The sequence below is a fragment of the Callorhinchus milii genome, unplaced genomic scaffold (genome assembly GCF_018977255.1).
Source record: "Callorhinchus milii isolate IMCB2004 unplaced genomic scaffold, IMCB_Cmil_1.0 Scaffold5, whole genome shotgun sequence".
Taxonomy (NCBI): Eukaryota; Metazoa; Chordata; class Chondrichthyes; order Chimaeriformes; family Callorhinchidae; genus Callorhinchus; species Callorhinchus milii.
The window spans coordinates 21,881,833-21,909,813 of NW_024704746.1; the positions used below are offsets into that span (position 1 = coordinate 21,881,833).

Genomic DNA, 27,981 nt, shown 5'->3' on the forward strand with positions numbered 1-27,981 from the left:
TTTACCAGCCAAATTATCTTGACTTTTGCATCCAAGCTATTCCTGCCAAGAGATATTAAGCCTCTCTCTTTCACTGATTCATGAGATTAGCTAAATCCTATTTGTAACATTTTACTGACCACTTCATCCTAATACCTGATGCCACATTCAATCCTGTAGTCAAATGTGCTGCATTCACTGTTTCTTCTACTGTACTTTCAGACTGAATGATTGCCTGGATAAACCTTCTGGGACTCATCATACAGAAGGGTTTTAGGGTTGGAGCGATTTGCAGGCACCGGTTACTGGTTTGTGCTTTGGTTTGTTTGCCAATTGGATCCAAAGCACGTAGTGCAGCCACTTTGGCAAATAGGTGAATGTTTATGATATAAGGTCTTGGCAAATTCTGAACCAAACACAACTCAATAGCAGACGACATCTTGTGCATCGTTTGACATGACCTAGCGCGATGTGAAAAGGCCAGCCATTAGTTACCCATTCCTCATGTACTGTTTCTCGCTATGAGACTAGGCAGGGGGCACATGCTCTCCCAGGCCGTTTTGCACTGCACTTAAACCAGCTTCAGTAGTAAGTAGCTTGGGGTTGAATGTCCTTCTGATTTGCCTTATGTTTCAAAATGCCATCCTGCTTCACAAAGTACTTAACAGGATTATACTGTAAAGTGTAGTGACTAGTGACCATGTCGTTTTTTGCCTAACTCCCCAGCCAATGTGCGCACAGCAATGTCTCACAAACACTCATGAAGCGAATGACCAAATCCTTACTCTGCCCCCTGGTTGACTGGCTATAAAACAGGTAGCAACTGATAAGGCTTTTAGTATCCATTGATTAGGATCTTTAATCAAAATAAATCCATGAAACTACATGCTGTCCATCCATCCAATTATACATCACTTAATTTAATACCAACTGACATTACTTAGTCTTTCCCTTCTGTATTTTATTGGGTGTGATAAAAGCTCTTTGAAAGTATGCAGTGAGTTATAAGTATATTTTAAAAGAATATTGTGTAGCCAGCTGGGATCTTTGACCTCAGACCATGAGATGAGATGCTCCAATGATTTACAATTTGTTACAAATGGGAGGCACATTTTAACTGTTAACCTCCTGCGTCGGTTATTTTCTCCTCTTTCTACAACCCAACTCTGGCCAAATTCCAACCACATTTCTTGGCTTGGCCAAGACATCGCAACAGAATTTACAAGAATACTCTGCCGCTGTCGTGTTTGCCCCTTTCTTCCCCATCTTCAGGTTGTGTCTGAAGACCTTCCTCTTCCACCATGCCTTTGGTCACCTCCCCCCAACTCGCCGTCATGCTCCGCCACAGTCAAGCGCTCTGGGAAGCTACCCTACATGAGAGACGCTATATAAATGCAAGTAGTAGTTGTTGTTGTTGTTATTAGTTTCAATGGCATCTTTCTGCATGGGTGAGTCAACCACATCACAGTTGGACGTTGACAACCAGAAGCAGTCAACAATTAAAGCCCTCCCCTCCCCCGTTTTGAAACCATAATGTTTAGTGATGTGAGAATTATCACTGGTGTTAGCCATCACATATCGCATTTTTCACCGTAGATTTTCCAACAGAGGTACAAACAATCACGACTCCACACGGTGGCTCAAATAGGCAAGTAACAGCGGAGAAAGCTCAGCAGTTTCCTTCACTTGTCAAATGGATTTGGAGAGTCAAACCTTGGACTGAGTTACTCGAGGGAGTATAGTCCAATAAAACAAGGAACTTGGTCTTAAAATGCTAGGCAGGGCATGGTGCAACTGATGAAGAGGTTTTCTCAACCCTTCCAATAGCAGATATCCATTACGCAGTAGAATGATCTGGTAAACCGATTATTAAGTAGCAATCGCGGGACCAGATTTATTGTGACAGGCTCAGTGAGCTTTGAGAAAGACTCCCATTCCTTGCTAGTCATTTGAACTCCGCACTGATCTGTAGATTTCATCTGAGGAGCACACAAACCCACATCATTTCTCTCGGAAAAGTAAGGCTTCTGTAAGGAAAAGTAAGGATCTTGTTCTCATCCCCCATAGAGAGAGCAGTGTGTTCAGAGCATTTCCCGTTCAAAGGTTGACACGACATGAACTAGAAGCAGTAATTCATTGGATTCCTATTTAACCCATATCAGAAGGCAGTCTCGTAATGGGATTAAGACAAGAATGTTTACGGATAAAGCAAATGTGTTTCCCAATCTTGTAGCCCCTGAATTGCAATATTAGCCAAGGAGTTTACAGTACCAAGAACTGATATCCTTTGATGTCTCATTGTTCTGCACTGAACAGATTGCCTTCCCTTTGTAGGGTTAGTGAGGGTCTCAAGTTTGTAATCTTCCTTTACTATAAGGCTGCCACAAACCAGGAGCTTTAAGGCGCAAATCAGCAGTATAAAGTGACTGAGGAACACTGTTAAATTAACATGATGTGTCGATGATATACCCAGAACTTGGTGATGTTTCACTAGCAAACACTTACCCTTTAATGAAATGATGCACAACCAATTCTGCTGCGTCCTCAATGGTCCCTCACCTCACAGGGACGAGAAGCTAATCCAAATCAAGTGCTTCCCATTATAAATAGGAGCCCTTAAGACAAACCTTACCATGAAGTGCAGAGACTATAAAAAATGGATTCTGCTTATTTAGATCAGAGTTCTTAACAGAGATTGATTACTCACGTATTTTGTTTGGCTCTGTCCTCAGATGCATTTATATGGAAAGAGACCATTTCAATAGACCACATGAAACCACTGAATTTAGTGAGTTGATGGGCGGACATGTGACTGAAATGGAGACTTTCGTGCTACATGAAATGCAGACGTACATGAGCCCAAGCTAATACAGATGGCGTTATCCGACAATCTTCAGGCTAAAAGTATTTACTGCTCAAAACAAACTGATTAGATTTCTGCCCCGCTCCTAAAGGGTGATAGTTGCTGTCACGTGTGCCAGTTTGCCTACTCGATTGTGTATAATTGTGTGCGTTCTGTAAGTAGATTATAACATTTCCCACACTGTGAAGCTGGTCAGTAATGTTGGGGAGGAATTCCACCTAGGTCTAGATTTTATTCTACTTATTATGTAGCATTTCAGAGGGTCCAGAATTTGGCAGATTCTTAAATGCAGCCTTTATTTGGAAGACATTTTTTCCAAAAGTTCTGTTAAGAAAAAACATCTTAAAAAGTTGAGACTAAATTCAACAAATTTTCAGTCTGACTGCACGTTCCCTCCACCCCAGCACTGGGTTGGAGTGTCAGCCGAGACTATGAGCTAAAAGTCCAGCGCTTAAACACACAACCTTGTGACTCAAAGACAAGAATACCATCAGGCTGACACTAAAAGCCCGAACAACTATAATTCTACTCGTATTTGCTATGCTGCCTTTCATGCCAGGAGAATGGCCTTTCACAGGAAATACTGTGAAGTGGAATGACTGTGTATTTTTGGATGAAAGTGGCAATCAATTTGTGCAAAGCAATATGTCCCACAAACAGCCATGAAGTGAATGGCCAATTTTATTTGGGGAATTGTTGGGAGGCAGGAGAAACCTGCCTTCTCATTTTGAAAATAGTCACGTCAGGATCTTTAATGTCTACCTGAACAGGCAGACGAACCCTCGATATAACATCTCATTTGAAAGTCGGCACCTCCAGCACTACATTAGCGTTGTCAGCTTAGACTATATGAGTTTAAGTCTCGAAGTGAGGCTTGAACCCAAAACCTTCTTACTCAGAGGCGAGACTGCTAACCAACTCCGCCAGTTTGACGCTTACAAATATGGTGTAATGCTGTGTATACTTATATACACAGCAGTGGGTGGAGTGAGCATTAATATGGTGCGAGGTGTCTGTTAGCAACTTGTGGAGAGTGGCAGTGACTACGGGTTATGGAATGTTGTATGCTACCACTGTGAAAAGGAAGGTTATGTACCACGTCATTGAATTCAGGCGAGGATGTGCGTGTCAGCAGGACATACAGAATGGAAGAAGATGGATTAAAAAGCACAAATATGTGGTGCAGTCTGACCAGTATTGAGGCCAAGCGAATACAGATGGCTTTATCCTGCAGATTGCTTTTTTTTCCTGTTACTTCCAACATTTCTAGACTAAATCAAATATTAGCAATTTTGAGTGCTGCCGCCGGTGCCAGCAACATTCCTCTACCAAGCCAGTAAATGTACAGATAACCCATCTCGGCGTGCAATTTGGCAGGATTGTACGGGATGCGGGGGGGGTGGGGATGGGGGGGGGGAAGTGAAAGGAGGTTAAGAATCAAGTAAAAATTGTATGTTCGCCCTACAAAACACACAGTCACTACACTTTACAGTATACTCTATGAAGTGCTTTGAGGCGCTTCGAAGACGTGATAAGGCACTGCGTCAAATGCAAGGATTATTATTATTATGTAATATTTAGGGCCAAGGAAGACAGTCTCCTTTTAAAAGATTATGCTTCCACTGCTATCTGAATTCACATTTATGCAATCTGTTACATCGGATGGAAGAAATGTTCAGGGAAAGGCAGACATACTCTTACATTTTTATTGTGTGAAAGATTATTGAGCTACAGTACTTTGCAACGTTGTAAACTACGACCGACTGCCATCCAGTGGTGGCTTTTACGAAGCACATTTCATGAATTCCTGAACTTTTCCGGTTTACTTCTATAATACGCAGCATTCAGTCTACTCCCTGGTGCCGCTACACTAGGAATGTAGGAGCCAAAGGTAAAATAATGATAATAATCCTTGCATTTGGTATAGCGCCTTATCATGTCTTTGAGACGTCTCAAAGCGCTTCACAGAATACACTGTAGAGTGAATTGACGACAATGTTGTGGGCAAAACCGGGCAGCCAATTGCGCACAGCGGTGTCCCACAAACAGCTATGGATTGAGTGACCAATTATTTAGGATTTATTCTGAAGGAATTATTACCCCCGGAAAAGCGATCCGACAATCGACCGACAACCGGGTTCCTACTGCGAGGTAAACAGGTGTGTGGAGTAAGGAAACTTGCCCAATGTTTTGCCCTGCCCGGGAATCGCACCCGCGTCTCTCGCTTGCGAGGCGAGAGGTCTAACCACTGAGAGCTACGGGACTAAGCGGCAGCTTCTACCCACGCACCTACCATCTTTGCTGCTACCTAACACGGTTGTATTTGCCTGCGTCGGGCTGAGCGCACTCATTGCACAGCACTTAAATCTTCTTCCACAGTTCACGCTGACTACCGCACCGTGGATCTCCTCGGCACTTGACAATGATAATCCTTGCACTTGATACGGCGCCTTATTACGTCTTCGGGACGTCTCAAAGCGCCTCACAGAATGCGGTCTGGTCTCCAAGTGGAGGTTAACGTCTCCCCCCCCCCACCACCCCACCCCTCCCGTAAATCGTCCGTCAGTCCTCAATCGAAGCTCGGCAATTCCCATTGGTCCCAGCGCCGCGGACCGTCACGTAACGCTGCCGTGTGAGAGACGTTCCTGGATAATGACAGTGGTTCCTGATACGATACGATAGAAAAATGACATCTGTAAAGTCACAATTAAGGAGGAGGAGAAGAGCGTAGCGTAATAATAATAATAATAACAACAACAACAATAACAGTAACAATAATAACCCTCGCATTTGATACAGCGCCCGATCACGGCCTCGAGACGTCCCGAAGCGCTTCTCAGGATCGACTGTCAGGTGAAGTGACTGTGCATTTTGCGGGCGGCGCGCGGCGGCGACTTCCCCACAGAGAGCCGCGGCTCGAGCCGCGGTCAAAGGCCACGGAGACCGGAGCCTCGAGACACACGGTCGAGACCCGGCCGAACCCACCGCCTCAGCCCCGCCCCCCGGAGCCCCTCAGCCCCGCCCCCCGGAGCCCCTCAGCCCCGCCCCCCAGAGCCCCTCAGCCCCGCCCCCCAGAGCCCCTCAGCTCCGTCCCCATAGCTCCGCCCCCCGATGGCCCTCAGCCCCGCCCCCATAGCTCCGCCCCCCCCCCGGGGGCCCTCAGCCCCGCACCCCACAGCCATTGTCAGCTCAGCAGCCCCGGGGGGGGGGGGGGGGGGGGAGCGGTGTATTGTGGGAGCAGAGCTGGGGTCTGAGGCGGGGCTGGGGGGCCGGGCCGGGGTCTGAGGGCGGGGCTGGAGGGCGGGGCCGGGGTCTGAGGGCGGGGCTGGAGGGCGGGGCCGGGGGTCTGAGGGCGGGGCCGGAGGGCGGGCCGGGTGTCTGAGGGCGGGGCCGGGGGTCCGAGGGCGGGCCGGGGGTGTGAGGGCGGGGCTGGGGCGGGGCCGGGGGTCTGAGGGCGGGGCCGGGGGTGTGGGGGCGGGGCTGGGGCCGGGGCCGGGGGCGGGGCCGGCGGCCCGCGGGCCTCAGTGAGGAATGTGCGGCCTGGGCACAGGCTGCGGCGCGGGGCTCGGGCCGATGGGGCTGAGGCCGAGGCTGAGGCCGGGCCCGGGGTGAGGGCACAGCGGCTCCCGCCATGGACCAGTGGAAGCCGAATCCTCGGGCCAAACCCTTCATCCCCCGCCGGCAGCGGAGCCTCTTCAGCGGCTGGAGATACAGACTGAGGGGCCACCGGTCAGTGCGGAGGCTGTGCCAGGTACCCCCCTCCATCTCTCTCTCTCTCACACTCCCTCCCTCCCTCCCTCCCTCACTCCCTCCCTCACTCTTCTCCCCCTCCCCCTCTTCTCCCCCTCCCCCTCTTCTCCCCCTCCCCCTCTTCCCCCCTCCCCCCCTCCCCTCCCTCCTCTTCTCCCCCTCCCCTCCCCCCTCTTCTCCCCCTCCCCTCCCCCTCTTCTCCCCCTCCCCTCCCCCCTCTTCTCCCCCTCCCCCCTCCCCTCCCCCCCTCCCCTCCCTCCTCTTCTCCCCCTCCCCCCTCCCCCTCTTCTCCCCCCTCCCCTCCCCCCTCTTCTCCCCCTCCCCCCCCCCCTCTTCTCCCCCTCCCCCCTCTTCTCCCCCCCCCCTCTTCTCCCCCTCCCCCCCCCTCTTCTCCCCCTCCCCTCCCCCCTCTTCTCCCCCTCCCCCTCCCCTCCCCCTCTTCTCCCCCTCCCCTCTCTTCTCCCCCTCTCCCCTCCCCCCTCTTCTCCCCCTCCCCTCCCTCCTCCCTCCTCCCCCCACAACCCCTGATGCCGGGGCAGTGACCGGACAAACCTGTTGGGATTAACTGACGGTGTTTCACGGTGGAGGTTGCGGTATCTGTTTGAGGAATGCCGTCGTTCTCGCTCGGTTTGTTGTTGGCTGTTGTCGAGCTCTCCGCAACGCGGTGCTGGAGAAGTGCAAGTCGTCGTCGTCGTCGCCGCTGAACTCAAGAAGGGGGAAAATTTGGCCCCAGGGACACAAATAGCTCATCCGAGGACGGTCCTCAGAAATCGGGCGCGTACCTTAATGGGGAGGCGAAGCGGGTGTCAGACCGGCTCCGTCGCCACTGGGTTTGGGGTTCACGCCCCACGCCGGTGACTTTGAGCTCACCGTCTCGGCTGACGCCACACGGTGTGGTGCGCCAAGTTGCCAGAGGTGCCGTCCTTCTGATAAATCATTGAGAGCCGGGATCCGGTTCGAGCCTCGGTCAGGTAGGCATTGAATCCAATCCCCGGCACTCTGTTGGATAATTAATCCTAACAGGTGAGTGTGTCTGTTTTTGTATGTCATGCTTCTTGCTGAGTTTGTCGCTGAACTCAAGACGGGGCACGTTTGGCCCCAGGGAGACAATACCTCATTCGAGTATCCAGACCTATCCGAGGGTATCCAAACCAAATTCCTACTGAACAAGTGCCAGATTGTACTCAAAATGGGCAAGTTGTGTGGTTTTAGCTGTTTTAAACTCCCTTCAGTATCCCTCCAATGTTCACTCTGGGGTCCCCAAGCCTTGGTTCTCGACAACCTCCCTGTGCCCTCTGTCAATCGGAGCCTTGTCCTGAGCTCCACGTTGAACTGTGTTTTTCTTTTGTGTTTTCCAGACTGGTGCTATATTGTTTCTGCTGGTGACTGTGATTGTCAACATCAAGCTTATTTTAGATACTAGGAAGGTAGCAAATGAGGAGGAATCTGGAGAGGACTATGGTGAGTTCAATGCCATCTCTGATCTTCATGGAGGGCAAACTGATGAGCGGACGCTGCTGATGGGACTCTGGCTCCTGTGGCAGAGGCCGATGCTATCATTCAAATCCTCTTATCAGACAACCTTTGCAAATCCAACTTGGGGTAAAAAGTGTCATTATCGGGGAGCCGGTAGCATGATCGTAACGTACGAACCAATCTGTAAGCAGGTTGTGCGATCTGGATAGGGCTCAGTGCAGCTCCGATGCTATCGCTCTTATCTCTGGGTGAGTCCCACGGTGGAACATTGAGCTTATAGTCTAGGATGACACTCCAACGCACTCCTGGGCAAGTCCTGCATTGTCAGATGAGAACATTAAATCCCTGGGTCCATTTGTCTGGCGCTTTTCAATAAGAGGAAAGCATCTCTCATTGTCCTGGCCAATGATCTTCTGCCTCGAAATGGTCATAGCTCTTTGTGGGACATTTGCTAAGCACAAATTGGCCGCCACATTTACCTACAAATACAGTCACTACACTCCACAGAAACCTTGAAGGGAGTGAGACACGATAGGCACAATACCAAATGCAAGTGTTATTATAAAACTGTAATACAATTTCAGAGTTCTGGTGAGTGATTTGAGTTTATTTTCTTAGCTTGTGTGTGTGTTGTGTGTGTGTAGTGTGTGGTGATGTTCAGTACAGAAGTCATGCAGTAGAATAACTAACGTATTGCTTTTCTGTACCAGATAATGTTATCCCTAATATGGAAACCCCCCGAAGGCTGTCAAAGGGGCGAAAAGTCCTGGATATTGAGGTGTATTCCAGCAGGTCCAAAGTCTATGTTGCAGTTGATGGAACCACAGTAAGCACCTTTAAAACTGCTTTTTGTTTCACCGAATTAACAGTCAATTCCTAGGGACGCAGCATAGCAGGAAATCGCTGCTGCATCATCTCTGTTAGTGCAACATCGTGGAATCCAGTTAAACAAAGTTATGTTGTAAAACTTGTTGCCCATGAACAAAATGCTGCTTGTTCACCTGTGTTAAATTGTGATCTGGTTAAAGCCCATTCCTGATACTATCAACCCCCAGCGCTCTTACCTCAGAATCCGAAGGCTATAGGTTCAAGCCCAACATTGAGACTTTGAGCTTACAGTCTAGGCTGACACTCCATTGCATTGTCACACATGCCATCCTTCGGATGCAATGCTAAATGAGATCCCGTCTGCTAGTTCAGGTGGATGTTAAAGTCCCTATCTCCCAGTATCCTAGCCGACAATTCCCCAAATAAAACTGGTTGTTCATTTCATGGTTGTTCGTGAGACATTGCTGTGTGCAAATTGGTTGGCTTGTTTGTCCACAAAACACAGTGATGGCACTTTACATTATAACCAGTGAAGTGCTTAGAGATATCCTCCCGACGTGAAAGGCGCTATAACCAAATGTAAGGATTATTGTTATTATATATTTTAAACTCAATTTTATTGCGTCCCTGTTTAATGCTTCCGTTGGTGTCTCGCTGTTTTTGTCCTGATAGGTTCTGGAAGATGAAGTCAAAGAGCAGGGGAGAGGAATCCATGTTATTGTTCTGAATCAAGCCACCGTAAGAATAATTTTATGTGTGTTATATGTTGAGCAGTACAACCTATTCATCTCCCTCCACACGCTCTCCAAAATTGCAGCCAGTTTCCAACCCTATCAACAACAACAACAACAAGATTTCATTTATAGAGCGCCTTTCACGTTATGAGGACGTCCCAAGGCGCTGGACAGTTGGGTCGGGACCTGAGCATTGGGGGGGAGATGGTCAAGGTGAGGGGAGGGAAGGGAGGGAGCGAGGAGGGGATAGAGAGTCGAGAGGGGAACTGAAGGCACGGTCGAAGAGAAAGGTCTTGAGACCGGCCTTGAATTCGATCCTCTGGGGGATGGGAGCCAGTGGAGGCGAGCGAGAGCGAGGGTGAGGGCGAGGGTGGGAGTGATTTGATCGCGGTGTCTGGTGCGGGACAGTACATGAGCTGCAGAGTTCTGAATGACCTGCAGCTTGTGGAGGGAGGTGGCGGGAAGGCCGGCGAGGAGAGAGTTCCCATAGTCCAGCCTTGAGGTGATAAAGGCGTGGACCAGAGTTTCAGCCGCGTGAGGGGTGAGGTAGTGCCGTAGTCTGGCGATATTCCGGAGGTGATGGAAGGCGGTGCCAGTTGTGGCGCGGATATGAGGGAGAAAGGACAGCTCAGGGTCGAACAGAACCCCGAGGTTCCTGATGGCTTTGAGAGGTGGAGAGTGCGGAGCTGATGTTGTCAGCGCCTGAGGTGCGGAGGCGCTGACGTGAGCCAATCAGGAGGGCCTCAGTTTTGCGCACGTTGAGCTGGAGAAAATTGACTCTCGTCCAGGACTCGATGTCGGACAGGCAGCTGTCAGGACATCGGTGGTCGTGGAGTTGAGGGTAGAGGAGGAAAGGTAGAGTTGGGTGTCATCCGCATACATGTGGAAGTTAACCCCATGTCTGCGGATGATGTCACCACAGGGGGAGCATGTAGAGGGTGAAGAGGAGGGGACCGAGGATAGAGCCCTGAAGGACACCACACGAAACAGTGCGGGGGGTGGAGGAAAAGCCGTTTGTGTAAACAAATTGAAGACGGTGGGAGAGGTACGACCTAAACCACTCAAGGACAGGGCCTTGAAGGTTGAGGTAGGAGGACAAGTGGTGGAGGAGGATAGCGTGGTCGACTGTATCGAATGCGGCCGATAGGACGAGGAGGACGAGGAGGCAGAGGGAGCCCTGGTCACAGATGGTCAAGATGTCAATGGTGACCTTGATCAGGGCGGTTTCTGTGGGGTGGCGGGGGGCACCGAGGAGTCGGGATGTGGTAGAGAACAGAAGCTTGGGGTTGTTCTTCGCCTCCAGGATTATCCTGGAGTAGAAGGATGACTTGGCCGAGGCTAGACTGGAGCAGTAGGTTTTGAGGAGGTCCAGCCAGATTTGTCGGCGTTCAGCGGCCCTCACCTGGCTCTTCAGTGAGCGGAGGTGGGTGGTGAACCAGGTTGATGTGGAGGGAGAGGTTGAGCGAGGAGAGCAGGGAGGAGAAGTCCGAGGAGATGGAGCAGGAGGAGGTGAAGTGCAGGTTGAAGTCGCCCAGGATGATAAGGCGATCAGAGCAGAGGCGGAGAGATGTTAGTAGGGTAAAAATATCGGAGATGAAGGTGGGAGAGGTTTTAGCGGCCGGTAGAAGAGGAGGATTTTGAGTGAGAGAAAGGAGGATTGGGAGAGGGTGAGGTGCTCAAAAGAGGGGAAAGAGCCAGAGGAGTAGGGGGATAGGGCAAGTGGTGTCCTTGAGATAAGGGCTACACCACCGCCACAGCGGTTGGGGCGAGGGATGTGGTGGGAGGTGTAGCCGGGTAGTGTGGCCTCCGTGAGGGGGAAGGTGTCGCCTGGGGTGAGCCAGGTTTCCGTTAAGGCCATGATGTCAACGCTCTCATCAAGGATGAGATCGGTGATGACCGGGGCCCTGTTACAGAGGGAGCGGACGTTTTGTAGTCCGATGTGGAGGGAGCAGTTGACAGAAGGGTGGGAAGGAGGGGGGTCCAGGTTGTGAGGCAGGGGTGGAGGGAATGGGGATGAGGGAGGAGAGGTTGGCTCCCCAGGCCTGTGTCCGGGGTGGCTGGCGAGTGTGGTGGGGAATGGGGTTATATGTGACATAACTCAAGACATCATCACCCAGTTTTTCTTCTGGTCACCCATGAAAAATACATAGAACAACTTATATTCATTCATCCAGTGCCCTTCACTTAGGAACATCTTGGGAGTGCCTCCCAAAGACCGAGTCGGATGAAGGTGGAAAGGTTATGAGCACGGTCGAAGGAGTAGCTTTTGGAACAATTTCACAAGCTTCCTCTTTACTCTCTGTCCTTCCAGGTAGAATAATTGTCGGCATGAACACACAGAAGCTTTTGTTTGCATTTCTAATCCTGATTGTAGCTACATCAGGGGTGTTTTGTATCCTAGGCTTAGCTAAACTGGGGATCGGTGTATAGTCTGAGTCTGAAATATCTTTTGCTGAGCAGGGTCACGTGATGGCAAAGCGTGTGTTTGACACTTACTCACCGCACGAAGACGAAGCCATGATCCTCTTCCTAAATATGGTCTCCCGTGGCAGGATCCTCATCTTTACCATTAAGGTCAGTGTTACGCTGCCCTTAGCTGGGCACAAGACCAGACAGGGACAAAGCCGGGATCGTTTTTTATATTTTAAGTGCATCTTTAAGTCTTATCGGGCGAGTGTGGGTTTGTCCCTACACTTCTGCTTCAGTATCTTGTATTTTCTGTCACATCTAAACTGTCCAGCAAAGGGTACTACTTAAATAATAATATTATTTAAAAGTGCATTTCCTATAGTCCCTGATTGGACTGAATCTGCTTGGAGCACATCGCCTCTGTTACGGTTGTTGTTGTGCAGTGACTATTTTGAAGTCAAATGGGGTAACCTTGATATTAGTCCCCTCCCTTCTCCCCCCCCCCCCCCCCCACAACCGACCCCAGCTCGGGTCTGAAATGCTGTACGCTGTCCAGCGCCTTGGGACGTCTTGCCGACGTGAAAGGCGCGATACACTCGTAATCTTGTTGTTGTACTACACGTAAAAAAAAAACTTGATTTCAGGATGAGGGGTCCTTCCATCTGAAAGACACGGCTAAGAACCTACTGAAAGGCCTAGGGAGTCAGATCGCCTCATCGCTAAGTTGGAGAGATATGTGGACCTTCGTCGTGAAGAAAGGAGGTACAGTATGACGTGTAACAATCTGATGTAACTAAACAGTTGATGGAAGCTCTAACGTTTCAATCCCTGCTCATTTTTTCCCAGTCTCAGCCAGGATAGTCAAGTTAATGCCCTGATGCTGGCTCTTTTTTTTTAGCACAGTGTAAAGATTGAATGCTCCTCACTAGGGTCAACAGGCTGAAACCGCTGATCCTGTTCTCGAGTATCTTAAAAAGTCCTGAACTTTACCAAGTGCCTCCCCATTGCAGTGTGTTGTTCCTTTAGACACTCGTAGCTTCGGTGTGTTCTTCATCCACATTGATGCCTTTCGTGATGCTACTTTATGTGTCGTCATACACACCAGACTGTATTAGATACAGCACCCGTTTCTAGCAATTAACGGATGTAAATGGAGTGGAGAATATGATCGAACAACGTTCTGGAAGGTTAGCTTGATGACTCAGTTCAGAACACCAATGGCTTTTCCGTCCTTAGGTCAAGTGTATGGTGAGAAGCATTCAAAGTCACCAGCTCTGGCCACTTGGGGAGATCCGGTCTTGCTGAAAACAGAGGTTCAGCTCAGCTCTGCCGAAGGTAAGGCTTTAATGTGTCCTGGGAGAGAGGGAGGGAGGGATTGCTTTTTTATGTCATACGTCTTTGAGACATCTCAAAGCGCTTCACAGAATATACTGTAAAGTGAAAAGCCTGTATATCTTGTGGGCGAAGTTTACCCATTTAATAGCAAGGGTGTGCACAGATTTCCTTTTTTTTAAAATCTTCACTTTGATTATCTTGTTCTTGGAGTCTAACATCTGTCCTTTTCACCCCTACGTTACCCTTTATTCCACTCCCATCACCATATCCTCTTGCTTGCTGCCTTGCTAACTTTTACCATTTGCTTACCTTTTGTGGAGATTCTGAGTGTCGCTGGTTAGACAATGAAACAAACAGGAGAAGAAAGGCTTTCTGCAGCAAGGTGGAGGGATATGGCAGCATCTGTAGCTGTAAAGATCCAGCACCTATTGAATTTAACCCTGAGACTGTAAGTTCTTGTGCTTCTTTCAACTACAGTACTTCCATGTGAGATTTGCAGTGTTGTTCAATGAGTCTGACTATGTCATGCTAACGGCAATATAGCAGGGGCTAAGGGTTGATTTAGACAGACTCTTTCTTGTGTTGGAGGACGGTTTTCCCTCACTTAATAATAATAATAATCCTTGCATTTGATATAGCGCTTTTCACGTCTTCCAGACGTCCCAAAGTGCTTCACAGAATATACTGTAAAGTGAATTGACTGTATATTTGTGGGCGAACGCGGCAGCCAATTGCGCACAGCAATGTCCCACAAACAGTCGTAGATGCACTTGCAAATCACCTGACTACTTTTGAAAGTTGGTCTAGATTTCTAAGCATTTCTACCCTCTCTTCCTCTCTTTCTCCCCCCACTTCCTCAACTAGAGATGTTATGGAGAAGGACAAAACTTCTTCCAATAGAGACTGAGTTGCCAGTGTGGGGAGAGTGAAGTAAAACTATTCATGGGAGTTGGAATGAGAGAATTGTTCTGGGAGTGGACTTAATTGGTCTCCAGGCCTTTTTTTGTGTCTGTTTCCTGTTCAGCTGGAGGGATCGGGAGATGGAAGTATCTCGAAAATGTCTGATTTAATCCCCATCCGGTGTGCTTGATTCTGGACATTTCAATTAAAACAAATGCACTTGAGGTTTTGGGAATCTGCAGAATCCATGACTTAATTTTCTAACATTTTCCTTCTTTTTGTTCTTGCAGTTAAAAGATAACAAGGTTTCCTCTGTCCCCGTGGCTGTGATCGCTGGCAATAGGCCTAACTACCTGTACAGGTGAGACTTTAGAATCAGGATACATAGCAAGTACATACACTATATCAACAGAACCACAATATATCAGACACATGCCATTTATGTTAGTGCGTAAAATCAGCAGAACGAACACCTGTTTTCTTCAATGAGCTAATCCAGCACACTTTTAAATTTCACAATTCTCTAACCTTTCTGCTCACGCGTGGGTGTGTGGGTGTGGTGGAGTGGTGGTGGGGAGAAACAGCAAAATTTTAGACTGCCACATAACAATAACTACAGGAGTGAGGAAGGGAAAGACACTGGGGAGAACTGGTGCCGTAAATATAAAAACAAATCCATTTGGATGCTTTGTGTATTGGAAGCGGCTCTAAACCACTAGAGATGGGTTTGCGACATGAACGCTGAAACGGAGATGGCAAAGATTAGACTGTTAATGCTTAACTATGGTTCTTTCCTTGTAACGGCTGTTTTTTTACCTACAGCAAAATCCGTTTGTGAGCGTAGGACTAGTGGGAACATCTGAATTCTTTTAATACTATCATAATGAGGGGCTGGGTTAGGCTAGATTCAGTGAAGCGTTTTAACACTTCCTCTTGAAAGTGGACAAAGTGTGCTGTGAATCACGAGAGAATGGTCCTTATTCCATTTCATTCATTGTATAAAAATAATCCTTCCATTTGATGTAGCGCCTTATCACGTCTTCGAGACGTGTCAAAGTGCTTCACAGAATATACTGTAGAGTGAATTGACTGTATATTTTGTGCACAGAGGTGTTCCACAAACAGTTGTGGATTGAGTGACCTTATTATTAATCTTTGAAGGAATTTTATTACTCCCGGAAAAGCGATCCGCCAATCACCTAACAACCGGGTTCCTACTTACTGCTAGATAAACAGAGGTGTGTGGAGTAAGGAAACTTGTCCAACTTTTAGTCCTGCTGGGAATCGAACCCAGGTCTCTTGCTTGTGAGGCGAGTGCTCTAACCACTGAGCTACAGGACTCATCCTTCCTTAATAACAATTCAGGCGTTTTCCTCCAATTGGTTTCTTAAATGAGGGTCTTGGCATCGATTTTCCTTCCTGGTAAAACTGTTCCTTTCGTTTGTTACCCTCGCTGTAAAGAAATATTTCCTTGTGAGTGCTTGTCTGAAAGTTGCCCGGCACATCTCTGAACCTGGGAAATCTTTTTTTGATGATCCACTTGTTTGTTTGTTTTTGTTCGAGAAGATATTTTATGATAACGTAGATGTTTAACGTGATATTTTTCCCATCTCCATCTAGAATGCTACGCTCGCTCCTGTCTGCACAGGGGGTTAACCCAGAGATGGTGACCGTCTTTATAGATGGTTACTATGAGGTGAGATATTTAGATTAAGTACTGGATGCGCCTTCATGGGTTGGTGTCATAAAAACTGAGCAGTTACAGTTGCACACTGTAAAGTGTCGTGGTTGTAGTTGAGATTGCCACTGGACTGAACTGATTGCTCTTTCAAAGAACCAGCACACACGTGATGAGCCAAATGGCCTTTTCTTTGTGCTGTGAATTTCTACCTTTCTAAGAAAGAAAATTGGCAGGGGAAAAGACTCACGCCTACTCAAAGAAAAAAACCCTGGGTGATAAATACAGATTTGTTTTTCAATGTTATAACAACAACTTGTATTTATAAAGCGCCCCTCATTTAGGGTAGTGTCCCAGGGCACTTTATTACTGTATCTTCACCTTATTTCAACTACCTTTGAAGTACTGACTGTTTGTTTCTCTATCAGGAGCCAATGGATGTCGTGGAGCTGTTTGGCCTGAAAGGAGTCCAACACACACCAATTAGTATTAAAAATGCCCGCGTCTCCCAGGTATCATTGACGTTGTTTGATAAACACAAACCGCAACTAGGCTACCAATCTCTTCCTGCAGCATACAATTCCCTTTCTTCTTCAGTCTGCTTACTGTAATAAAATATAACTCAATCCAAATCAAGGGTGGATTAGTAAGTTTCTTTATTTCAATCCAAATGCTCGTAAATCCACCACCCTAAACCACACACCTTGTCCCACTCCCAGTGTCCTTTTGCACTTCCTGTCCTTCTTATGATTAATTTCTTTGTTAATGATCAATTTACTCTTTAAAGGAGTTTTCAACACTTACATTTCCAGTATAGAAAAATGGAAAAGTGGAGGGATTGAGGGAGAGAGTTCCTAAAGTCACTCGTATACTTTACATATTGCCTCTGTTTACCCAGCAGTGAGTAGGAACCCGCTTGTTAGTCGATTGGCAGATCGCTTTCCGGGGATAATAATCCCTTCGACATCATAATAATAATGTGGTCACTCAATCCAAGACTGTTTGTGGGGACACTGTTGTGCGCAATTGGCTGCCGCATTTCACCCACAAAATATTTAGTCAATTCACTTTACAGTATATTCTGTGAAGCGCTTTGAGGCGTCTTGAAGACGTGATAAGGCCCTATATCAAATGCAAAGTTTGTTATTTATACTATAAAGAGTAATAACTATTTTGTAGATGAACGTGATCTGCTGTGGTAAAGTGTAGTGGGTGTATATTTTGTGGGGCAGCCAATTTGCGCTCAACAATGTCCTTCAATTAGCCATAAACCTGTGGCACAGTTATGTTGACAATTTATTTTCTTATACTTATGCAGCACTACAAAGCCAGTTTGACTGCAACATTTAATCTGCATCCGGTAAGTAGTGCTTTACTTACTGGAAATTAATACTTCAAAGTTGAATTTTGAAGCCCAAACCAAAAATGCTGGAATATCACATCATTCGACCCGGTTTTCAATCTCTGCTTTTAAATGCGTGACTTGAACTGTTGTCTCTTAATGCCATTTCTAAGTACTTTGAAATTCTGATTCAGTAATTTAATGGGGACCATTACTGCACTGATTTCAGTGTTAGGTATTTGTTCTATTCTTCCCGCCGCCCCCTGTTTTTAAAATTCTAAATTAAAGTTTTAAAATCTCCATCTGATGGGTGTCCGTTTGCTCAGTGAGTGCTGAAAAAAAAATTCTCTCGAGAAGATAGCTCACCCCACGCCCTGACTGACTGACCGCCTTGTTGCCTTGCTGTTGCCGTTTTGATGTAAGTGGCTGGCATCCACTTCCCCGCGCGGGAATGATTACTGATCGATATTTATTTTTCCACCCCCCCACCCCACCCCACCCCACCCGTGCCTGCTGATCGGCCATTTTGAAATTGTAACCCAACACTTGACCCGCTGCTGTTCGCCTCGGGGCGGCTGCTCGTTCAGGATGCAAAGTGCATTGTGGTTTTGGAGGAGGACTTGGACATCTCGGTCGACTTCTTCAGGTGAGTCGGGAAAGCTTCTCTCTCTTCCGCTGGTCGTCGGTCACTGCTGATGTCACTGCCCGGGTCACTTCCTGCACGTCGTGGCACAGAGTGAGGTCAGCGACGCTTCCTGCCAAGGAAGTGATCAGAAGTCAGTTTTTGTACGTTGAGATCCTTAGCGTCCTTTTAAGCCGTAGGAAGCTGGGAACTGGGAACTTCCTAACAATGCAGAACTCTCACTGCATTTCGCTCACAAAATATGCAGTCAATTCACTTTACATTATATTCTGAGAAGCGCTTTGAGACGTCTCAACGGTGTGATAAAGCGCTACATCAATGCAGTGATTATTATTATTACTGCACTAGTGTCCGCTCTGGTTCAGGGAATGAACCCACAACATTGTAAGCTTCACTGAAGTGGGAGTTCTACCAGCTGAGCCAAACTGACCAATTAAACTCCAATCCGATGCATTGGTGGCCAGTTACTAATCCATTTTATTCTTACTCCCTAGTTTTCTCAGCCAAACCACCCACTTACTTGAGGAGGATGAGAGTTTGTATTGCATATCTGCTTGGAATGATCAGGTGGGTCTGTGCTGAATTGCATTTACAATGATTCCAATTTAAATTATCTTTGCTGATCAGCTTCAGTTGTTTGCATTGAGACAGCATTGCTCCTACTTAGATTTTAGAGGTGCAGGGTAAGTATTTAATGTAACTGCCTAAAGTGCTATACTATATGTGGGAATGACTGTACTCTATATTTACTAGGGTTATGAACACACTGCAGAGGATCCTGCCCTTCTGTATCGAGTGGAGAGTATGCCTGGGCTTGGATGGGTATTAAAGAAAAGTCTATATAAAGATGAACTGGAACCAAAGTGGCCAACTCCAGAAAAGGTATAATCTTACAGCCCATAACAACAACAAATTAAAATTTCAAAGCGCCTTTCAGGTCGAGAGGATGTCCCAAGGCCCTGGACAGTCAGGGATTTGGACCTGAGCAGGGGGTTGGAATCAGCGGGGGGGGGTGGAGGGCAGGGAGGGTCGGGGTAGGAGGGTGTCCGAATGCGAGGAAAGTTTCCCCCCAACGTTCACACTTCTGTTTTGTGAAAACTAATTCTGTTCTTTGTTCTGACTCCCGTTGCAGCTCTGGGATTGGGACATATGGCTGCGAATGCCTGAACAAAGGAAAGGCCGGGAGTGCATTGTCCCGGATATATCCCGATCTTATCATTTTGGAATAGTTGGTTTGAATATGAATGGTTATTTCCACGTGAGTAAAGAGTGCCACTGCAGTGCGGTAAACATGCTGAACGTTTGAGTGAAAGGAATCCTCAGTGTATGACTGATGCAGACTACATGGCTCGACATCCCTCTCTGGTAATGTCACTGCAAGTTTGGGTGATGATCTGTACTTGCTAACCCTTAAACAGAGATCGAGGGTATAGTTCTCCCCTTTGACTGAATATTTAGCAGGTTTGAGATATGTAACGAACTGCGTTGTTTCTGCAGAACACTTTTTCATTAGAAACTGGGGTTTATTAATGAATAACAGATTCTAACCATCAACGCGCTCTCCTTTCACCCAGACGTTCAGCATATTTACTGCACTGCAGTGCTCTGCTGTTGGTTTTAGTCTTAGTGTATTTAAACCCGTGACCTTTGTACACTCATGTGGAAGACTGTTTACTTTCACATGGTCTGGGCGAGATTAATTTGGCATATCTCACTTTGTGTGAATGATCACTTGTCAACACCACTCAGAAAGAAAGGGTGCAGGGAGTTGGATAAAAGCTGTGCTAAGTTTGGACCACAAGCCATTTTGTGCATTTCTAGATGTATTTCTTTTTAATGAAAACAGTACCACGCTCACAAACTACTTATTCCACAGTTCGGGGGCTCTATCTGGGTCCGTGTTACCAATCATTTAATAACATGTAGTAATAATAATCCTTGCATTTGATATAGCGCTTTTCACGTCTTCCAGACGTCCCAAAGTGCTTCACAGAATATACTGTAAAGTGAATTGACTGTATATTTGTGGGCGAACGCGGCAGCCAATTGTGCACTGCAATGTCCCACAAACAGTCGTAGATCGAAAATGACCAATTTATTATTGTTTTTTTGGAGGGATTATTATTAGGCTCTGTGTGGAGTAAGGAAACTTGCCCAAAGTTTCGCCCTCTGCCTGGAATTGAACTCAGGCCTCTCGCTTGCAAAGCAAGCGCTCTAACCACTGAGCTACAGGACTCCAGAAGAGTAAGAATGGAATGTAAGAACGGAATGATTTAAATTTAAGCGCCTCTTTTTGTTTTAAAGGAAGCCTACTTCAAGAAACACAAGCTCAACACTGTGCCCAATGTGCAATTCAAAAACGTAGATAGGTTTGTACGAAGCTTTTTTTCTATTCTTCCCCATCCAAGTCATCCCTTTTAATGCATTTTTCCAACTTCCTCCTTTTTATGAAGATTTGTAAACGTCTTGACGATTTAAAATTTGAAAATTAAGCATGATCCATTTTTTTTTATTTGCTCAGTGCCTTGTGTGGAGACCTTGCTTAAGAGTATCCAAACCTCTTGAACTGAGAGTTCTATGACCCCCACCTAAGTTGAAATTCTCATGCATTGGAAAGAAATGCGCGTTCTCTCTCCTTGGAGGGGCATAGCATGTTTACCTAATTCCAGAGTATTAGGTGCAGGCTGAGAAGAGGCAAGGCCAGAGCTTACATTGAGATGGTTCTGGAGCGTAACCAGCTAAAACTGATCATATTGGGGTTTTACCTCTATTTCTTGCTCCTTTGTGGTGCTGAACCCATGGAATTGCACCCAACTTTAGAAGAAAATCGTGAGCAACAGAAATGGCTGAAAATATATATTTGAAATTGTTTGATCTAATATATAAAGCCATCTGTACAACGTCCTCACGGCACGGGTTTGAACTTCAATTGCTTTTGTTCACAGACTTAAAAAAGACAGCTATGAGACTGAAATTCATAAACTGCTAAGGTAAGAGGAGACGTTTTTACTCCAGTCAGTACTGCAGTGCAAGTTTCCAATGCTGTACTGCACATTGTAAAGTGCCTGAGTGGTCGTGTTATGCAATTAATAGAAAGGAAGATGTCAGACTTGTATCATGTTGCAACCTGGTCGACGAGACTTTGGTCTCCCTTGGCTGGGATACCCAATACTATCCGGCTGTGTATTTCGTTCCTTCCTTTACTTATGAACAGGCTAGATTATTATGGGATTTTAGGCCTGACAATAGCGTGTAGCCAATAGACAAACAAGCCTGTCGTGGTTCTGCCGTGACTCATTGCAAGATGCTGGCACCTGTCCTGGGACAGTGGGATAGTTTCCACTTTTTGCATATGGAGCACTCCTGAGTTCAGCTTTAATGAGGGGTGGATAAAGAAACCTATGTTATCTATAGCTGTCCTCTGCTAGCTACCTAAATTAGAAGTTGATCCATTTAATTCAACGTATAACTTCTATTGATTGACGCTACACAAAATGGTTCTACTTCTACAGCGAAGCCAAGGTTCTGGACCACAGCAAGAACCCCTGTGAAGATAGTTTTATTCCAGACACCGAAGGGAAGATCTATGTCATGTATATCAAAATGGAGCAGGAGACTGACTTTACAACGTGGACAGAGTTAGCTAAGGTAAGTGCAAAGCCATGTATTGTTTCTTTTCAAGCAGCACAAAAATGGTACGCTAACAATTGTGAAATGTCCCTACGGGTTGACTTGTGAAATAGCTAATCATCCTTGCCCTCCCTCTTTCATTAACTTGTGATTCAGCAGTACAATGGGTAAGAAGCACGTCCCAATACGTAATTAAGCTACTGTTGAGTACATTAATTCAGCAATCACAAAGATTAATCTGGTACAAAACTCTGGATACCTTGAATAAGCAATACCTTTGTAATTTGAGTTCCTTTGACACATGGTGGTTAGGTGACGCATTAAAACAAACTCCCAACATTTCAATTGAAAGTCTTTTTTAAAAAAGATTTCTTGGTCTCTTCTCACTGGTTTCTGATTAATCCTCGAATGTACATTTATCTTAATTTATCTATTGTTGTGTTAAGAAAATTAATCATAACACAAGCTAGCGGGGGCTCTTCAGTCTTGAAAAATGACACTTTCAGAGTGAGTGAACCTTATAGAGATACAGCAGATTTTAAATGGGATTGAGGAAGTAAAGTCAGAATAATTCATTTGAAATGACTTGAGATCGCAGAAGAAAACGACACAGGTTTAAAGTGCATTTGAAGGTTAAATACCAGGTGTTTTATTTTATCTTTTACCCAGAGGATAATTGATGACTGGAACAGGTCCCCTGGAATTGTGGTTGAGGCCAGGTTGTGCTTGTTTTTAAAAAAAAGAAAATGGCTTGATGCTGTAATTCAGGGGATAGTAGGGAGTATATTCTGGAAAGATGAGATCAATTGGACCAAGGAGAGGTTCATCCGAATCTCGTTATCTTGTGTAATGATTGTAGTGTAATTAACTGGCTTGTTGAATTAATGGACAAGTCCACTGAACTGTATGTTGTTGCAGTGTTCAATTCTGCCACCAGGTGTGGCTGCTGTCTCTAATGGTATTCCTAACACGACATGTAGATTAAGCGGGGTCTCCTTCGAGCTGAACTGGCCCTAAAGTGACATGCCTGGTATGTCAGAATCGAGCCAGCCCTCTGTGACGGTCTCGGTAGTCCGGTTCCTAAGCCAGGTGGGTCCGCAGTATTCCAGGCCACTGCTGACGACAGCATGGCCCAGCCTGGATCATTGTCATGACCTGGAAGGGCAGACCAGTCACTGGGGGCAGGGAGCCATCCCGCCCAACACCTACAAGGCAAAGCCCTAATGGGTAGGGTGGTCCTAGCTGGATAAGCAGCGGGAAAGCTTCCTAGACAGCAATATCAATGGCAAGCTATGTAGGTTTAGCTGGTTAGACTCCAGCGGTTACCCCAGCGCACACTCTGAGGTCTCCAAGCCTTAGCTCTTGACAACCTGGACCTAATACTTTCCGGAATTAGGTAAGCAGGATGCATTACTCCAGGAGAGAGTCAAATTCCATTTGTATGTGGAGGTGGGATACATGGAAACCTCAGCTTGATTTGGATGCTCTGAAGCTCGGTGATGGGTTTCTGCATGTGTCAGACACCCGGCTGACCAAAAACAAACAAACATGTAGCTCAGTGAGTTCGAAACATGAATCCAGTCCTGCATTTCAAACAGCTTCTAGAAGAGGAAGAGCTTTGCAGAATACTGAGGCCAGCTGTAGCCATAAACGTTTGTTTGTGATTGATTTCTATAGCAAATAGGCATGGCGCAGGTAAAGGTCAGACATGTGACATTTAATTTGCTTTTTGTTATTTAATCCCATTAAAACGTGGTGTTTGGGGTTCATTCATAATGGGGGATGGTGAAAAAACATTCCCACTTCCAGGCTGTCGCTGACGTGGCTTTTGTCCCGGACTGTCTGGCTTCCTGCCCATGTGCCTGCAACCGTTTCTAACCTTGTGTAGTGGTTGTGGCTGACTGGCTGATTTCCTCTGTGTACATGAGAAGCTTCATAACAGGCCTTTGCTTGCTCCCAGTGGAGTTTCTGTGCCCTGTTCTGTGAGTTGAGTTTTTAACTGTGTGCTTGTATCTTCCAGTGCCTCCATATCTGGGATCTTGATGTCCGTGGTAACCACAAGGGCATGTGGCGGCTATTCAGAAAGAAGAACCACTTGCTTGTGGTGGGAACTCCAGCCTCTCCTTATTCGTAAGTACAAGTCTCTTCCCCCACTGGGACTCAATACAAGTGTTCAATGCACTCTTTTGGCTTCCTTACTCAGGGGTGAAACCTTCGGCAAGTTTCCTTAATCCACGCCCCTCTTGTTTACCTAACAGTAGTAGAAACCTGGTTTTTCGTCGATTGGATGATCGCTTTCCGGGGTTAAAAACCTCTTCAATAAAAAATAATGATACTTTGGGCACTCAATCCACAACTGTTTGTGGGACACTGATGTGTGCAATTGGCTGCCGCAAAATTGTAAATCATGTTACAATAGATTCTGTGAAGCGCTTTGAGACGTCTCAAAGGCATGATAAGGAGCTATATCAAATGCAAGCATTATTATTTTTATTATAACTGGTTGTTCCAACAGTCAGATACAATTTCTTCTACTTTGAGATAAATACTTTGTGAAAACCTGGTTCCCTTTCTTTGTTTCTGGTCAACCAGATGTCTGACACTTGCCGAAACCCATCACCATGTTTAAGGGTGTGCAAACCAAACTGAGAATTTCAAACATCTCATCCTCTCATGGCATTCCTGTTTCGGGGACTGTAAATGTGACAGAATCCCTCCTATCATTCACCGTCCTGCACTGATGGAGAAGACTGGAACAAGTTAATTGGCTTAGTGCTGTGGTGACATTTCAGCTGTGAATAAAATAACCTGTTCTGTTATGTTTCAACTGTTTAAATTGGTTTCTCTGTTGGCAGGTTAAAGAAGCCCACATCAGTGACACCCATTTACATTGAACCACCTCCAAAGGAAGAAGTGGAATTGAATTAAAGTTGGGCTTCCTCCATTTTTGTAGCAAAGGGATCTCAACTACAAACCATATCAAACCACTATATTTAACGTACAACATCAGTTTACACGTTGCTTCATAACCATCTGCTTTAACATGAGGCAAAAACAAAACCCAAGCTAATTCCGACTTGGGTGAACTACTAAAGACTTTAGTTTTGTAAATTATGGTTTCAAATATTTATATTACTGAATCTACAAAAGTTGGGAGAATCTTCTGTACACATCATCAGAAGGATGGACCAAGGGATTTCCTGAAATGGTGAGTTGGGTTGTATTGCAAAGTGCTTCATATCATACTCCTAAACTAGAGCACTGAATCGGTTTAATGACAATGTACTCAGACAGACTTGTGTCTGATTTATTTTTTTCTGTCTGATATCATAAATCAGGGTACAGAGTAGCAAGTCTCTGCTTATGAACTGGACTATTGACAACACGTTTGACCCAGAATTTATTTCAGGAGATTGTTAAACCACTACAGAGAAGCAAGACATTTTTTGATCCACAAACCATATTTACAACATGAGGGGTAGTGTTATTGATGTAGAAATTTTATTTGTGATAGTGGGGAGAGGGGAGTTGCTGCTGTTTTCTAATGGACAGTGAAATTGTTTTAAACTTTTTGAGGTCTTTTGGGGTTGAGGGGGAAAGGAGACGGTATATTTTTACCTGTGGCTTGGACATGGCATCTCTTCAGGAATTTTCTGAAGCTTCATTGCTGAAATAATAATAATAATCCTTGCATTTGATATCGCGCTTTTCACGTCTTCTAGACGTCTCAAAGCGCTTCACAGAATAAATGTTACTGAAATCACGTTTCGCCCACAAAACATACAATCAATTCACTTTACAGTATATCCTGTGAAGTGCTTTGAGATGTCTCGAAGATGTGATAAGGCGCTAACTCAAATGCAGGGATTATTATTAGAATTATTAATTGACATAAGAAATGCAAGACTAAAAAAGACCCAGGTCCATCTAGTTTGCCTTCCACCTTCCTGACTGTCGCATGCACATATGTCCTGAACTACCTATGTAGATATTTGAAAATGTCTGACCTCTTCAAAAATCCTTACACTAATATTTTTATATACTGGTATTGTGACCAGATTAAAGAGTTTCCAGCATAAAGCGTGTGCTTTCCAATGACTGCCTTTCGATTTGCATTAGTACATGGCATTGGGCTACAAATTTGAATAAGTGAAAGTGGGCCTGACTTATGGATTTCTGGCTTCTCAGCATATTGGATATCGAACTGTATTGTTTAGTGACCGAGTCTTTTCCTGCTGGAAGACATGATATGGTTGCTGTCCATCATCTTTCAGATTGACAATGGAAAAGGAGGAGTACTTCATACTAAACATCTAACCTGCCTTATCCAGAATAATGTTCCCCTACACAGTGATTCTTCCATAAATTTGAACAATTTGATTTTGAATCCCAGTTTCTTTGGTCTAAATAACACCTAATTGACGCGGTGCAATCTTGTCGACTTTCTGATGAAATGCTGGTGGTTTGGAGCCAGAAAATATGTTGTGATCATGGCCAGTGTTAACCTTGTCTGCCTCGAAAATGAAAACGACCTCCTTTCAGGAAATACAATTCTTATACTCCCATTCCAATCTTTCTTCATACACCATTAATATTTGCATTTCAGTTCTTTTTCTTACCAGGGCTACACTTACTTTTTTTTTAAACCAGTTATTTACTCCTCGAGGGAGAAAATACACAATGTGAATATGATCATGGGAGTTGCTATTATTCCCACTCTACAAATAACCACGTGCATGAATTTATATAGGTGTTTGTTGTATTTATGAAGTATCAAACGAGTCATTGCTTTTAAGTTCACTCCATTTTTCCCACTCCACTACCCTCTGTGTCGTCTCCAAAATGAGCTGATAATTCAGCTTCAGTATTTGTAAAACTAAAAAGGAAACGCTTCATTGAAACCATTTGTGCCTGAAATTTCTCCTACTGCATTTCAGGAAGAAATGTCTTTTTTGTTTGCTTGATGGGTGATGTAAAATAAAGAGTTCTTTTTAAAGTTGTACATTTGTAACTGATGTCTAGAAGTTATATTCAGGAAGGTGATCTTTTCGGGTAACTGCTGTTTTCTACTGACTTGTAATAAAAGTGAAATGAAGAACATATCCCACAAAAAAAAATCTGCTGCAGGTCAGGAACCAACTAGTAATGTAGCTGTTGTTATCGGCATACAATACAAAATTACATTTGTAAAGCGCCTTTCATGTCAGGAGGACGTCCCAAGGTTCTGATCAGTCGGATTAGGGATTTGCCCTTGAGTGAGGGGTGGTGGGGTTGGATCAGGGTGGGTGGAGGGTAGTCGAAGGCACGGTCGAAAAGGAGGGTCTTGAGGTGTGCCTTGAAGGAGGCAAGGGAGGGAGTGAGGTGAAGGGAATGTGTGATGGAGTTCCAGAGGGTGGGGTCAGAGAGGCTGAAGGCCCGCCCGCCGATGGTGGGGTGGACCTGGCAGGGGGCATGGAGCGGGCTGGAGCCTGCTGAGCAGTGGGAGCGGACAGGTTGATAGCAGGTCGGAGAGGTGGGGGAGGGAGCAAGGCCATGGACAGCCTTGAAGTTGAGGACGAGGATTTTGAACTCTGAGGGATGGGGAGCCAGGCGAGGGTGGGGTGCAGGAGAGGACACGAGCTGCAGCGTTCTGGATGATCTGCAGTTTGTGGAGGGAGGCGTTGGGAAGGCCAACAAGCAAGGGAGTTGGAGACTTTTGTTTCGTCAGCCGGGTGTCTGACACATGCAGAAACCCATCACCGTTGCTTATGAGTATCCAAACCAAGCTGAGAAATCCATTCATCCCACCTGGACATGGGAAACCCAGAGATAGATTGTTGGAATGGAACGCGCGCTCTCTCTCTCCCCGGAGGGACACATCTTGCTTACCTGATTCCAGAAATTAGCAATAACTGGAGACTTGATTTACATTCACAGCTGATGGCTGCATTGTAAACCTTAAACCCACTGTAAATCTTAATCCTAGCAAGATTTCCGGTTCTAATTGCTCCATTTGTTTTTTGCTTTTTACAGCCAGTATAAAACTTTAATAGGCTGCCAAGCCCTCCGAACCACTAGCCCACATGAAGAGCACAATATAAATGCAAGCTGTTGCTGCTGCTTTCCTCCTCTGTAAAGGAGCTGCCGTTATTTCGTGAATTTGTGATTTCGGTCACTAGCCATTTCAGATAATAATAATCCTTGCATTTGATATCGCGCCTTATCACAACTTTGAGACGTCTCAAAGCGCTTCACAGAACATAGTGTAAAGTGAATTCACAGTATATTTTGTGTTTGTATACTATACTGGTACCTCTATACCGATGTGTGTTTTCATTCTCCTGACGTGAAAAGCTCTTTATAAATATAAATGTCCGAGCTTTCACTTTTCCAGACATTTTTTTTGCCTTGCAAGCTCTGTTTGGATTAACGCTC

At 45.9% G+C, this 27,981-nt stretch overlaps 1 protein-coding gene and 1 non-coding gene across 2 annotated transcripts; one reads left to right on the top strand and one right to left on the bottom strand.

Annotated features, from left to right (window-relative positions):
* The first annotated feature begins 6,342 nt into the window (after positions 1-6,342).
* On the top strand, positions 6,343-26,578 carry pomgnt1 (protein O-linked mannose N-acetylglucosaminyltransferase 1 (beta 1,2-)). Its single transcript, XM_042335514.1, has 21 exons — positions 6,343-6,593; positions 7,951-8,053; positions 8,779-8,894; positions 9,569-9,634; positions 12,091-12,204; positions 12,684-12,801; positions 13,276-13,374; positions 13,695-13,822; positions 14,565-14,635; positions 15,895-15,970; positions 16,381-16,464; positions 17,271-17,312; positions 17,882-17,940; positions 18,432-18,504; positions 18,691-18,819; positions 19,070-19,195; positions 20,242-20,306; positions 20,883-20,927; positions 21,450-21,585; positions 23,588-23,697; positions 24,423-26,578. The coding sequence occupies exons 1-21, from the start codon at positions 6,474-6,476 to the stop codon at positions 24,493-24,495; spliced, it is 1,953 nt and encodes a 650-aa protein (XP_042191448.1). The 5' UTR covers positions 6,343-6,473; the 3' UTR covers positions 24,496-26,578.
* Positions 15,544-15,615, bottom strand: trnav-cac. Its single transcript has one exon. It is a non-coding gene; the product is annotated as a tRNA-Val (tRNA).
* Positions 26,579-27,981: the final 1,403 nt, after the last annotated feature.